The 15475-nt window shown below is 41.8% G+C and overlaps 1 protein-coding gene across 1 annotated transcript in view; it reads left to right on the top strand.

Annotated features, from left to right (window-relative positions):
* The window catches only part of FANCC (FA complementation group C), a 54289-nt gene that overhangs the window by 20306 nt on the left and 18508 nt on the right, over positions 1–15475 (top strand). Inside the window, exons 4-7 of the mRNA XM_056848224.1 lie at positions 4192–4311; positions 6510–6574; positions 8020–8181; positions 9275–9431. Of these exons, the coding sequence (XP_056704202.1) occupies positions 4192–4311; positions 6510–6574; positions 8020–8181; positions 9275–9431 (504 nt within the window). The remainder of the gene's footprint in view (positions 1–4191; positions 4312–6509; positions 6575–8019; positions 8182–9274; positions 9432–15475) is intronic.

Raw genomic sequence — 15475 nt, 5'->3', positions numbered from 1 at the left:
TTCTCTCTCTTCCACTATTGGTTTTATCAGGTTTTCCTCCCTCCCTTACGAGGGGGGATATGTATCCATCAGTTCTCTCTTGGCCACCACAGAGAGAAGAGTTTTGAAGTGTTTTTAATACAGTCTCTGACATAGACCTACATAGTGATATTGTTAACCAATTATACCATGGAAAATGCATGCAGAGGCTGGAGAGGGCAGTAACTGACCCTCAATGTACTCATTTTGTTGCTCATTCAGATGTGGTTTACTGTTGCCTGCATCTGTGTGACAACCCTGCACTTACTTGCTGGTCTCCCAACCAAATACTAACCAGGACCGACCCTGCTTAGCTTCTGAGATCTGATGAGATCAGGCTAGCCTGGGCCATCCAGGTTGATTTGCAAGAGTAGATTTGCCTGGCCCCATCTTGGTCCATGAAATTATGGTTTTTCAGCCTGCTGAAATCATCAGTTCAACTTCTATGTGAGCTTCCAGTGTTGTTCAGCATGCTAACCCAGGATTCCATCTTTTATCTGGACCCAGCTTGGCTTCATCTGACAGGATGGAGATTCAAGCGCCCATCGATTTCCTAAAGGGAGGCTGACTGCTAGTATCAATGTTCATAGTTTTTTCTCTGTTCTTACAGTTTATCTTTACCTGAATGGTTTGTTTCATAGGGTTCTGTAGACCTGGCTTGTCTGTCTGTTTGGCACACATTGTGGACTGTTGTCAGCTGCAAAAGTCTCCAGACTGAGCGGTGGGCTCCTCCTCTCCCAGAGACAGAAAGTGCAATCAATTTTCTGCCTCCAGGGATTGTGGGAAGAGGAACCCATGCATATCAAAGTGTCCTCCTCGCCCTCGAGAAGACAGAACCTTCACAATAAGTTCAATGTTCAATTTTAATCAAAACCTTAGCCTGAGAATCTTTCAGAAGTGCTTCAAGATTTTAATTTCAGAGATGCATTCCCATGGGGAAGGTGTCATGCCTTCCCACTCAGTTTCGTTTCTTCTACCACTGTGGCATCTCTGGACTCCTCTGACAGATACCCTTCCCACACACTAATATTTTCTCAAAGGATATGTATAGCTCGTTTTTCATTCTGTAGTTGCTGTTTCTATTCATATAGTTTGGACATTGGTGTATAGTTTTTCCTTTTTTGTTCTCTGGGCTTGTGGCACCTATAGTGCAGCCAACCTCATTTAACAGATACAATTCCTGTAGAGGGAACTCTGATGACTGCAGCAGTAGCCTGCTGTGTCTTGGTGAAGTTCACAATGTAGAGACTTGTTTGTAATCATGTTTGCAGGTTGATGGCTTTGCTGTGGGGGAAAGTCTTGTCAGCCTTCAAATCAATGGTTGAGTCATGACCACTGGATAATGCTCCAGGCCACTGGAACACTTAGTAGCCTGTCTGTTGGGTTATAGCAGAAAGAAACTATCTCTAAAATCCTGAATTTGGCTAGGGGAGGGGGATGAGAACAGTTTTAAGGTTTACAGCCAACCTGAATCTCTAGGTAATTATAGGGAATGGAGGATGGACATTCTAAATAAATCAGGTAGATAGATGGGTTTCTCTTTCCTTGTTTCTATTTTCCTTGTGTTGGGAATCTCACCAAGGTATTCAGTTGCTTTCAAAATGCAAAGCATTTTTTTCCTTGTTCGTTTTAGTATATGAGCCACTAGATGGCAATATAACAGCTTTCTGTAAATTGAGGTCAGAACAATTTTTCTATGAGTAGGGCTATGAAAGCATTGGTTTTCTGTTCATATTGTACTCTAGCAAAGAAAACATAGGAAGTAGGAATTTGGTTTGGTACTATTCCTTCTATATTTGTGCAGCTATTTAATGTATTGTTTATCACTCTATCATGCTATGTATCAGAACTGGTTATACTTTTATTCCTGAACCATTGCTCCAATGCTCTGTAGGGTGCCAGTAAAAATAGTTATAAATATTTAGACTTGATTATTTTGAAAGCAGATACGAATAAATTGTGTAAACAAGCTTTATTTTATTAAGTCAAAAGACACCATTTCATATATTAGAAACAACTAATTTAAAAACTTTTACTTTGGTACTAACTATGGATTGTAGAATGTGCAATATCTTTCAGACTTAATCTGATAAACATCAGATTGGAAAGCTGTGGGTCAGAAGAACATGTTGGCAGATTGATATTGCTAGTGTGGCTTGTACTGAGTGTATATATGTTTTAGTTGTGCATGTTTTTCAATTGTTTCTTTTATACTATGTATTTCAAAAGCCTATTTTAATGTTCTTGATTGTTCACTGCCTTGGGGGACCATAAATTGGGTGGCATAAAATGTTTTAAATAAATAAAGACTGCAAGCTGTAACAGGAATTGGTACCAGGAGAGTTTAGAGTATCGAGGAGGAATAGGGACAACTGGAAGGATGGTCCAGGTCTGAGTAAGACCTATGTAAGATCCCACGAGAAAGAGAGAACATACAACCTAGGATAGTTCTATCCTGCCAAGAAAGCACTTCACCCTAAACTTTTATCCTATAGGCTGCTCTAATATGCCTCCCAAATCCATGTATCCTATGATATGCCAGTGGTCACTTTACTGCAGGGGTGGGGAACCTTTTTCCTGCCAAGAGCCATTTGCACATTTATAACATCATTTGGGGGCCATACCAGGTGTAGATTTCCTGGGGGGGGGGAGAGGCTAGGGTTGCCAGATCTCCAGCCACCACCTGGAGGTTGGCAACCCCATGGGAGGTCACACAGAGAAGGCCTGCAGGTCACCCCCGTTCCCCCCCTCCCAGGCAGGAGGGCAGCCAGCAGTGGGCCCTAGCAAATGAGGCACCAGGGGAGGCGCCTAGCAAATGAGGCGCCAGGGGGGCGCAGCCCGCAGTCGATCGGCAAGGGAGGAAGGAAAACAGAGAAAGAGGAAAAGGGAGGGAGAAAGGGAGAAAGAAATGGAGAGAGGGAGAAAGAAAGAAAAAGACGGAGGGAAAGAAAGAAAAGGATGAAGGGAGACAAAAAGAGGGAGAAAGAGAGGGAGATAAAGGAGAGTGACAGAAAAAGAGGAAGAAAAGAGAGCAAAGCCTCCCCCACACACACACCCTGCGGCACATGGAGCCCCGAGCGACTGGGCCCCAGTCTCCATGCCCTCCCCCCCCCCGAGTCCATAAAAGGCCCCCCTGAAGCCCGATCGGCTCCCGCATGCATGCTCTGCCACCAGGAGCCGTCGGCCTCTTCCCCCCCTCACTTCTCAACAGCCGACAGGCAGCGAGAAGGGCTTACAATGTGCCACGGTGTTCCTGCACGTTGCGGCTGTAGGGGGCAGCCTTGGGGGAAGCATCCCCCTCCCCTCTCGCTGACCAACAGCCGACAGTTGGCGAGAGGAGGTCCAAAGGGCACTGCAGCGCCCCTGTAAGCTGCAGCCCCAGGAACACCCTCGGGGAGGGCCGCCCTCCGCCCCTCCTCCGTGGCAGGGCCCGGAGCTCCCGAGGGCCACAAAAAATGTCCTCGGGGGCCGCATACGGCCCCCGGGCCTGAGGTTCCCCATCCCTGCTTTACTGCATGATATAGCTACACTATGTCATACAAGTTACATGATGTCATACAAAGGGGACATCTGCTGTCTCGGAATAATAGAAGTAACTACTCAGACTGGGACTAAGTGTTGGATCAAAGACTGTCCTACTATAGGAAGCATCTTTAATTAATGGAAGGGTCATTGGATCTAACAAGATACTCTAGCAATATAATTTCCTACTTAAAGGAAGCTTTTTTAAATCATACTTTCCTTGACTCTTCTATTTAGCCATGATAGCAGGTTTGTGTCCTTGCCAGCTAGTGAGAGAGATTTTGCTGAGGATGCATTATAGTCGTTTCTAAATATATAAGCTTTCTGGGGGTATTTGATACTCCTGGTTCTCCCTTTCAGCTTAGGACTTTGTTATCAAGTGCCAAATGGTTCATCATTTGCATCAGATCCTGGACATCGCTTATGATTAAGTAAATGTTTGTTATTCATATTGGGTCCCATAATGAATTGTCATAAAGTGATAATGGGTATGCGTGCTAAATTGAACTCAAAGTTATATGTAATCTCTTGTCAACACATCTGTTTATGTTAATGCATCTAAAACCATATCTATGAAAACAATAGCAGGTTTTTGGGAGGGCAACGCTACAAATCTAACCAGACACTTCCTCCTTGTTGATTTTCTTTAAGATCTCATTATGCCATCTCCTGTCACTTTCTGGGCTGGGACATCATGATGGTGATATTAACAACTTCATTGCAACTCTTGGGCTGACACCTGCAGATTATTATCTGAAACTTGTGGAAAATGTAAGTATCTCATACAACTGGCCATTCTCTGTAAGAATGATGGGTTATATCAACTCACACTTCTCCAGATTCCCTTGCCTGTATTGGGTCAGCTTCTAGAAGAACTGTCAACATTCCAGAAAAGCAAAGGCCTATCTGCTTGCTATATGAAATATAGTTCAGCTTTCAGAAGGTGTCCTGCTCACTGATCAACAGGCAAGCCCTTGCAACAGCAAGGTTCCACAGTAGTGGGTCTTGATCACAGTCCCAAGTCAATGTCCAGGGTCAGATAATATATTGCAGGGGCAAAGTCCAGAGGCAGTCCAAGGTTCAGGCAAAAAAGTTCCAAGAGTTAGCAGCAAGCTAATCAGCAAGACTGCAGACAAATTGATCCTACAGTGGCCCTAGTGTCACTGCAGACTTATAAAGGGTGTTACGCTACAGGTGATGCTAAGTCCAATGTTAGGCTCCTCTCCATTAGCTGAGTCACCTCCTCTATTCATGAAGAGTAGTATGGCCCCGGGTCATGACACGGAGGAAGGCAATGGCAAACCACTTCCGAACGTCTAGTGACTTGAAAACCCTACATGGTCGCCATAAGTCAGCTGTGACTTGGAAGGCAAAATTATTTTGAAATTACTGATAAAAGTAATTTTCTATCATATTTTAAATTATCTAATAGTGATAGGAAAGATAAAAATTAAAATGTAAATGTAAACCAATGATCTTGCATTTAAATGAATAATTGATTAAATTTAAATAGATGTGCATGTTACCCCGATCTAGTATAGATCTGACATTCAAGCCTTGTTCTGCCATGCCCTCTGTCTGGGCACCAGTGGCTGTCCAAGGTCCTGCACTGAGCAGAGAGTTGGACTAGATGGCATGTATGGCCCCTTCAACTCTATGATTCTAGGTCTCTGCCTGGCACATGCCACCCACCTGGCTTCCCCAACACCCAGAGGGTCTTTTATCTCTCTCTCTTGGTTCAACTACCTTCATCACCTGGCCTTTGTAGGAATTGCCTGCTGGAAAGGACCAGGGCTCCCAGCTTCCCTTCCCTGTGTTGCCATTCTAAGGCTTCTCCTTGTGCTGATGTCTGCCACTACGCAGTGCCTGATTACCATGGGGACAGCTTACTGCCTTGTGTGCCACTGAAGGTGCAGCCACTTCACAACTGACTGCTCCACCCCTTCTTCCTGGTGGTCCTTTTAAAATAGCATGCCTGGAATGATGTAGGTCTAATGTAGTACAGAGAACAACTAACAGGATTAAAAGTTATAAAACATTTATTAAAAAGAAAGTGCCCACACGAATACTCAGCACAGCAAGAGATTGAGCAAGGGATCCAAAAGAAAAGTGTGAAACGCAATTCTTCTGTCCCTCCCTCTGTATGTGCCATAGCAGATGTCAACCTAAGGCAGGCTCTCTAGCTTAGAAGGTTGCAGTTGTTCTAAAGGGTTCCCATTATCTTGAAGCCTCTGCTCAGGCCTGCTGTCCTGCACATAGTAATGGCTGCCTCCAGCGTGCCCCAGCAGAGACTTCTGTCTGCTTCGATGGAATCAGCCCCAAAAGAGGCCGTTCTCTTTGTACCCAGGAGTTTTATTACCTTTCTTTCTCCTCGCACTGGCTAGGTCAAAGAAACGTCTCTTCTGTTTTCAACTGTGTAGCTGGGAGGGTCTGTGTGTGTCTTGACCTTATTGTGGTCAGCCTGGCCTACCATTTGCATTTCTAAAGCCTTGGTGGGCTAGGCTGGTGAGCAGTTGACTTCCCCATCACCACCTGTACTCTGCCAAGAAAAAGAATTTTCTTTTAAAACTTGAGGTGAAGCTTTTGCTCAATTGAGACCTCCAAAGAAAAATACATTTATCCACAGTAAGCACAAGGAGATATAATTTTTGTCTATTTCCCCCTTCTTATTACATTCTTGCATCTCACATTGTTCCTGCAGTTGCCCCAAACCCGAGGTGTGGTTTTGGCCATGGGGATGCTGTGTGAACGGGAAGGAGGCCAAGATCCCTGCCTATGTACTCACTCCACTTGTGGTTGGTTGGGGACCACTCATTATTTATGGATCAAAGTTTATTGTCTAAACTATATACATCATAAGTTTTATAAACGTTATCTAATCCACTTGGAAATGAAAGTAAAAATGAAGATATTAATATCATAATTTCTTTTCAATGTATTTCTGCTGTATCAATGATGTCATGAAACAGGTCGTCTCATCGCTAGTGACAGAACTCAACAGAAACTGGTTTAATAGATTTAATAGTCAACGAAGGTAGGTACTGTTTTTTCCCTAAAATGAAGATTCCCTTAAATGTAAGACAACCGCACCCCTTTAAAGGAAAACTATACAGAAAAACAGATAACCCTGAATTTAACATGATTCTTGTGTTTTTGTTAAAAAGCAGCCCTGTGACTCACCTGATGGAAAAAGTCTTGCCTTCATCTGGCTGGGCATCTTCTGGCTGAGACACAGTGGCGGAGAGTAGCGCTCATTAGCTTGGTCAGTGGTCTGGAAGCAGCCCCATGACCCAGCTGGTGGTGGGGTGCAACACTGTCTCCCTTCTTTTTGAGGATGCTGGGGCGGTCCCTGATCGGATTGGTTGTTGGGCTGGAAACAGTTGACTTGACCAGGAGATAGGTGGGACCAGGATGCCTTGTTAGAGAGGTATGGGTGCATGGCCCTGCCAGTCACCTGGGCTGCAGCAGTTAGCAGCCCTACCACCACTCAGTTGGAGCTGTTTGATGTACTCAAAGACTCCCCAATCCTCTTTGAAAGCCAAACAAGGTAAAAATATTGTCTGGTTTTCAAGTTAATGCAGTATACTGACCATAATCTTAGTATGGATGGCTGAGTGAGTGAAGTTCTATTTCTCATGTAGAGGAAAAATAACAATTTAAGTGGTTTCAATATATGCATATTGAAAATTGTGGTTTTGGTAATGAGAGGACTACTGAAAGGAGGATTACAGATGTGATATAAAAACAGAGTTTACAGTGAATTCTTAAGTTGGCTTCCACCCAGCTTCGCAATTGAAATGACACGCATATCAGTGAACTGGACACTGGCTCTGCCATAGGTCTTCCCTCTCTCTCCTTGCTCCCTGTTGACTGGTTGTCTTGATTTCTTTTAAGTGCCATTTGAATGCCCATGTTATGAAACCATTCCTGGGACAGCAAAATTTCTTGTGGAAGATTTAATGGTAAAATTGCAAGGGTCAATTAGTGTCATGCGTAGCTGGCTTATGTTTGAAACTTGCAAACAATTTGAAAGTTTGCAGATTTTTCTTTCCCAGATGTCAGCACTGAAAAGGATTAGATAAACTGAAGTCAGGGCAACTGGGCTAGGAAAAGTTCTTTCTCTTTCCATTACACTGCTGATATCACAGTCAATGACAAATTCTGTTAGAATTGCACCTTGTATTTTCTGCAGCCTCTTGCATGGCTAATACGTCTATAATGTTCTCTTCAGCACACAGAATATATAAAACAAACTGTTCCTTTTTGTTAGAGTAAGTATGAGTATACCCTTATTGTACAGCTGAATGTGACTGAGATCTATAATTGCTAATAACTCTATTCTTAATGTTTTCTCAGATCCTTATACTATATACTGATATTTGTTGTTTGATATTTGGCTGTGTCTAAGAAACTGACTGATTTTAGAAAAGTAAAAATATTGCCCCTTCACCCTAAATAAGATTTATTTTATTTCTCCAGTATTTCTTTTCGAGTAAGATCTTTGTGCCTTCTCTGTGTACCACTTATTAATTTACCTGATATAAAACCACTGCTGGAAGCCCTTCTTAGCTATTATGGAGATGGATCAGAAGAAGTCCTCCATTGTGAGTTTTTAGAAGCTGTAAATGAAGCCATTTTACAGTAAGTAGGCCAGAATATACTAATTTTCCTTTAACCAAAATTATACTTAATTCAGCTCTTATTATTTACTTCATTATCAGTCTGTTTTACACTTTGAGATTCAAGGTAGATTACAGAATTATAAAATAACAAGCGGGAGCCCTCAAGGACTAGTGTTGACTATGGATACCCTTCTTGTTATAATTTTTCCATACTAGTTTACTTTGAAAAGTTTGCAAATCTAATACTTGCATCAACCATATGGCTAATTCTCAACATGACCCCATCTGTTGATACTTAACTTCAGAGACTGGGACCATGAAAAGAGAAGACAGATCTTTCTACAAACTGTGGGAAAGCCCCAGGTTTGCAGAAATATCTGGAATCTTTTTTAAAAATTGGGATGGTTAAAAACCCCAACATGATAGAACAAGCACCTGTAGCTTTAAGAAATGAATGTCCTCAGTGGCCATTGCTAGGCAACCACAGATGTACTGTCAGCTGTCCAGCCTTGGATTCTGTCAGGAAAATGCAGGGGGAGGAATCAGGGCTCTATCCAGGATTGTTTTGATCTTTGAAGGAAGATGCATAGCGCCAGGCCTGGCAGAAACCACTGGGCAGCTTGTTACTACCCACTTGTAGGACTCACCCAGAACTTACATGAGTCATTGGGGCCAGCACCAGTTGCATGCTACTGACAAGCAGGGCCCCTCAAGAAACTTGATGGGAGGAGGTACCCCATTCCCCCTGCCTTTGTTTTGTTCCCTCTCCCTCACTACTTTTCTGTCACCACCTCCCTGTTCACCGGGTTGCTCCCATGGCTTGAGCTGATGTGGTTGCCTAGCAACAATCACTGAGAACATCTGTTTCTTAAAGCTACAGGTGCTCTTTTATAATTTTGGGATTTTTAATTTATTTATTTAATTTATTTTTTAGAGTTTAGGTTTTTCTGCAAATCTGGGGCATTTTTCAGAGTTGTTGAAAGATGTCTGTTCACAGCTCCAATCTCTGGATTTAAGAATCTTCAGGTTTGACCAGATTGAGCATTAAATATATTGATTGAGTTTATAATTGTGATAGAAGAGAATAACTTCCCCCCTTTTTTTAAATACAGAAAAAAGATTTCCTTGTCTGAATCTGCTGTGGTGCAGCTGTGGCTTCGTCATCTTCCTAGTCTGGAGAAAGCTTTGTTACAGAATTTTGAAAGTTTAATTTCTGATCAACCAAATTCACTGGAAGAAATGATATGTCTGATAAAAAGTTCCCTATTGGTGAGCATGGTAGATGAGCCAGTATGATTTTGCCATCTTGGTTATACTGAAAACCTCTTAAGTGTTTCTCAAATATAGTGTGTATGAATTTAAGCTAGAGGAGAACAAACAACATTAATGGTGGCTTTAATTTGGGTTTGCACACAGTAGTGATGTGCACACACACACATTGTGATTTTTTTCTGATGAAGAGCACCTTTCCTACTTTGACATTTATCTAACATAATACATTAAGCACTGTACAAAATGTAAAAAGTGAGCCTCTTTCCATCCTACTGGACTGAAACTTTTTTTATGCCAAGAGTGCAGAGCCTAACAACGAGAGTGCACAGCTAAACATTGTTAAAAGGACAAGGTAGCTTGGAAATTAGGGTTTTCTTTTGTTTCTGAGGAGTTGCATGCTCCCCTCTCCTGCCCCACCAAGAAACAAACAATAAATTGAGGAGAAACAATCAGCATCAGTAATCTTCTTTCCTATTAAGATGCTCTTCTTTTCTGCCCTTTCCATCTCACAGTAGGGAGAACTAGTGTAAGTTGGGATTTCCCTACTTGCATAAGCTTTTACACCAGGTTTTTCACAGGTGCATTTGCTGTGAAATCTGCTAAGTTACAAAACTGCTAGGTAAGAAAAGGTAGGCTTTGAATAGCTTGAATTGCATCATGTATCTGAAGAACCACTGCACTATCCAAACCAACAAAAAATGGGCTGTTTAGCCCTTAATTTAAATTAAGACAGTGTAATATGAAAAAGAAATGGAGAAAGTAATTGATGATTGTAGTCACATTATCTTGAATATATCTTCATTAGCACTTTGAGTGATCCAGCATGATGCTATTCCTCAACCTTTTTTCGTATGCAGCACTGAGCTCTATACAAAGCAGCAGCTTTATAAGTTAAGGCCTGGTGGTGGAAGTCTGCTGTGCTTTATTATGGAAGAAATATGATATCCAACACTCTTACATTAAGGTTCCAAATGTAATTAAAGTGTGATGGTCTGGTAACTTCTAGTTTATGTGGTGTGCTGTTACTTATGTTTCCATCCCTTGGGAAAAAATGAAACTGGTAATGGAAATTCTATCGTTACTAGGAAGTATAAAAACAAAAGATAAGTGTTACACAGGTTGCACATAGTGAAATGACCTCTATAAATATTATTTTGCCTTTCAAGGGTTGGTAACGTTAGTCCTTTTTCCAGATGGTTAAAAGTGTGTTCTTAAAATATAGTGGTATATTCACATTACTGAAATAATTGTGCAAATATGTTGCATGAACTGCTTGGGGCAAGGGGGTAGGAGCGGGGACTGCTGTTCCGGAGGTTGTCATCAAGCAGTTCCCGGGTTGCATAAATGATACAGACACATTTGCAGCAAGGCTTAGCCACAAGTATCACCGCAACGATGATATCATGAGTACAAAAGCATTCTGTTAAATTCATTTGTCCGCTATGACTGATTCTTTTCAGGAACGCTAATGGGTGATGCTTGTGCAGCTGGCAGCAGCATGGAATCTGTTTGCCTAATAGTATGTGAAAGGGAAGGGCCAGGCCCACACATGGTGATTATATCTGCTGCTGGGATGGGCTTTCATCTCACTCTCTTGGTAGATCTCAGCTGAGCAAAAGCACTTGGATCCCATTCTGGTCTCAGCTTTGGATTTAAGGGTTTTTTGTTTTTATTTTGCGGAGGGTTTTGGCCAGTGGCTCTGCTTTTTTACTTAATAGGACTTCTGATATTCCCTCTAGCTGTTCTGTCTTCTCCATAGCTGCTTGGAAAATTGGATGCAATAATCACTTATGGAGGGGAGATACTGGTGTTCCTTCTCATGGGCAAGCCTACCCTCTTTGGAAGAATCATTTGTCCAAAAGCCTTTGCTGTCTTGTTAAAAGCAGGAGGCAGTTGTGCAGCTTCAAAGAGTACAGAAGTGGAGAAAACTGTATGCCAGCTTGGTGATGGCAGAAATCAGATACAGGAAGTTGTGAAGAAAAGGGAGTAAGATCTCTCCCTGTATCTGCCAGTCCTGGAGCCCTTAATTGAAACCACTGCTGCTTTTAATTTTCCAAGATGAGAGAAGGATTAGACTTGGTAGGAACAAGCCCCCGCACCCTGTCTGCAATAGCAGTAACTTCAGTAAAAGCAGAAAAATCTCTTCTCTGTGACTCACAGCTACCGTGGTTGTTGTCACACGGTCTTATAACTGCACCTTAGCTTCCAACCTTTAGCTTTTGATTTCCAGGCTTACACACAGTGTTTGATGCTTACGTTTGGTTTTTAGCCTTTTCTTCTGGTTTTCCCTGTGTGCCAGTGGTTTCAGGAGAAACAGGCCTGAAGTGCATTTGTATAATGTCTGCTGCACTTACAAAGGTGCTACCAACTTTCCCTCCTACTCCTTTATTGTCATATTCTTTTTTTCTTCCAGACTTGCCACTATTTCCCCTGCCATTTTTCCCTAGTGGTAGCCAACCATAATTATTTTTAAGATGGTCACTAATGTGGCTGTAGTGCTATATCTGTAAAACACATAGTTCCTCCATGTAGTTTGAATTTTGGCTGTGTCTTTATTTTCTACTTATTACTGCAACTGTTCTCCTGGTTCATTGCATTGAAAGTAATGTGTTTCCACCATTTCCCCTGCTGGCACACACACACACACACACACACACAGACAATCTCTCTCTCTCCCTCTCTTCTGTATGTGTGCTTATTAACAAATTGCACAATTAGGTGTGGGTTTTTGGGTTTTTTTTGCTTTTACTGAGTTCTGCACAACTCTCTAAAATGTAGGCGTATGCAGGACTCATACATGACTCACTGCGGCAAGCAGCATCCCCTTTCCCAGGCTGATGGAAGTGCCAACCCAAAGATAATCCAGCCTTTCTGTGGAGTGTGTGTAAAGGGAAGGCACAAAACACAAACAGCAAAAAAAGTGGAGGGAAGGGATGCCATGTGTGGGGACTGTGGTCAGCACTCTTCTGCTGGAAGCACAGCAGTAACCAAGGCAGCCGGATCTGCATTTTCATGTGAAAAGAACCCACAACGGGTAAAGTGATGCACTCAGCCCTTGTTTTCACTACAGTGGTGTTCCTACACTGGCAAAGAGTTCAATATAAGGTCTTCTGGGACATGGGTCTTCCCCTGTGTCTTTCCCTTCTAACTCTGCAAAAGGTAGAAAGCAAATGAGATGGGGTAGGAAGCAAAGAGTAAAATAGTCACATTTTGATGCATTTATAGTAGTTTAAAACAGTTCTAGACCAATTTGAAGATCTGGGGGGTGTTCTGTATAGTTCCTTTGGTGTACATTCAGCTGCACTGTGTATTGTATAACTCAAAATGCATATTGCAACATGGGGAAAGGACATAGAAGAGGGCAACCAGTATGATTAAGGTGTTGGAGAGCCGTTTTTTTGAGAAAAAGTTTGAAGAGTGTGGGATTTTTCTGTTTAGAAAAAACATGACTAACTGGGGGACATGATATAGGTTTATAAAATTATGCATGCGGTGGAGAAAGTGGATAGAGGAAGCTTTTTCTCCTCCCATAATGCTAGAACTAAGGGGCACCCAGTGAAATTGATGAGCAATTCCATCCGGACAGACAAAATGGTAGACTGCTTTATTCAACAAGTAATTAAACTGTGGAATTTGCTGCCAGTGGAGGCAGTGATGGCTACGAATGTAGATGACTTTGAGAGGGTGTTACACAGATGCACATGGAGGATGGGTTCCTTAGTGGCTATTAAACAAGATGACTAAAGGGACCCTTTACATCCAGAGTTAGTTAACCTCTGAATGCCTGTGCTAGGAGGCAGCATCAGGGGAAGTCCTTGACTTCTGTGCCCTGTTTGGTCTTCCAGGTTGGCTGCTGTGTAAAATAGTATGCTGGACTGGATGGACCACTGGTCTTATTCAGCAGGCCCTACTTATGTTTTCTTAGGTATTGCTTAAAAGATTTTCTGTCTTCTGTTAAGAGTCCTTTAAATATGTGATATCTTTTTAACATAAGATATATATTCAGCACAACTTTGGGACTGAATTGTAGCAAGCCCTTTTATAGAATGTTGTCAGTGGAAAAATGTGAACATAATTCTTAAAGTCTGAAACAAAACTTTGTGAATCAACCTGTTGTCTTATTAAGCAAAGCTATTAACAACATAAAGAATTGCTAGAATCAGGTTCCAGTGTTAAATTTTTTGGATCCTTCGAACTATGCAATTGAATAGGATTATGATCCAGAAAATTTAGTTGTGACATTTATGTATTTGGAGAGGGGTCGCAACTCCATGGTAGAGCATTTGCTTGGCATGTTGAAGATGTCAGGTTCAAGCTTTGGCATCTCCAGTGAAAAAGATCAGGGAGTAGTAGGTGTAAAAGACCCTGGAGAACTAATGCCAGTATGAGTAGACAGTGCTGATGTTTATAGACCAATGGTCTGAATCAGTATAAAGCAGCATCATGTGTCCTGCCCTTTGTCTGGGTAGCTTAAAGTAGCTTTTTATCCTCACTATAACCCTTAAGAGATGGGGACTTGCTTAAGGCTATCTAGTGTGCCTTGCAGCTGAGTAGGGTTTAGAATCTGTTTCCTTTGCTGAAACCCAACAATCTTCTGCACTTTGCTGATTTACTATGGGTTTTGTTTAGTTTTTCTTTGTTAAGTAAATTAATTTTTATAAAGGCCCAAATACAGTGTCATGATCATTGTCAATGTTAAGGAAGTGATAGAGGTTGTTTCTTAAGTAAAATTCCATGGTATGTTTTAAAAACATAAAGATATTGACTTTCATTTCCTGAAAATAAAACAACCTTACTCTAGAATCATATAAATGATGTGAAACCTAGAAATCTGCAGAATGGCTGCTACTCTTATTTTGAGGTAATGCTCTTCACAGGTACTGCACCTCATGCCTCCCTTTTGTCATCCAGATACATCCACTCATAAGAACATAAGAAAGGCCCTGCTGGATCAGACCAAGGCCCATCAAGTCCAGCAGTCTATTCACACAGTGGCCAACCAGGTGCCTCTAGGAAGCCACAAACAAGACGACTGCAGCAGCACCATCCTGCAGCAGCACTCAATTCTCTCCCCCCCCCCCCCACTCCCAAAAAGGTGGAAGTTTGGAGATAACAAGCTGCAGGCAGTTTTTCACAAATTATACAAGAGAGCCAGCTGTGAGGTCTCATGAACACTAGGTGGCAGACGTTTAATATGACAACTTGAGTGCAGCTGTCTGGTGGAACATTGAGTAGAACAGTGAAAATGAGGTGCCAAAGGTCATTCTTTCAAATAAGAAAGTGACACACAACAAAACCAGGAGATGCTAGATTAACGGCTGTTCTCTCCTTTTACCCTATTGTATTCTGAAAATGTTTTAAAATGTATCCAGCAAACCTCCAACCCGTGCGTATCGGAACCTCATTAATTGCAGAGCGGGCATAGATCAATGGATTTTGCTTGGGCCTGAATGTTCACATTTAATGGAACAGCTCCTGCTTGCTCATAGCCTTTGTTGCCATTTGTCCCATCTCTTAGCTATCTGGAATAAGTGTTTCCATTCTGAAACCATTGTAAAAAAAAAGTTAGTGATTAATTATTTCAACAAGAAAGTGCTTTTAACAGCATGCAGATAAATTTGTGTATATGTTATAGTAAATGTTACTATCTCAGTGAGTACTGATGTTTACTAGCAATTCTTAACATTTTTAAAAGGCTAGTAGTAATCCTGAAAATCACTGTTCCAGTACAGGGTGACATTTACTAAATCATACTGATAATGGTAGATATCTGACACAAGCCTTATGGCACTATCATTTGAGTCATTTCCATTACCGCTAAGAGTCTTTTTGGGCAGATCTTGTGTACCACTTTAGGTTCCATAATGGATATTGATGGCAGGATAAGACCGCTTGATAAAACTAATGGTATTTTGAGAAGAACTGAATTCATGTTTGAGGCCTGGTTAAATGGTCATTACTTCCAGTATGATGATCTTTATTATGATGATGCTTTGTTCTTTTGCCTGCATCAAGGATCTCTGGGGTTCCTTGGACTGTTA

This window comes from Euleptes europaea, chromosome 4 (assembly GCF_029931775.1).
Source record: "Euleptes europaea isolate rEulEur1 chromosome 4, rEulEur1.hap1, whole genome shotgun sequence".
Lineage (NCBI taxonomy): Eukaryota > Metazoa > Chordata > Lepidosauria > Squamata > Sphaerodactylidae > Euleptes > Euleptes europaea.
This window is presented reverse-complemented; position numbering and strand designations above follow the sequence as displayed.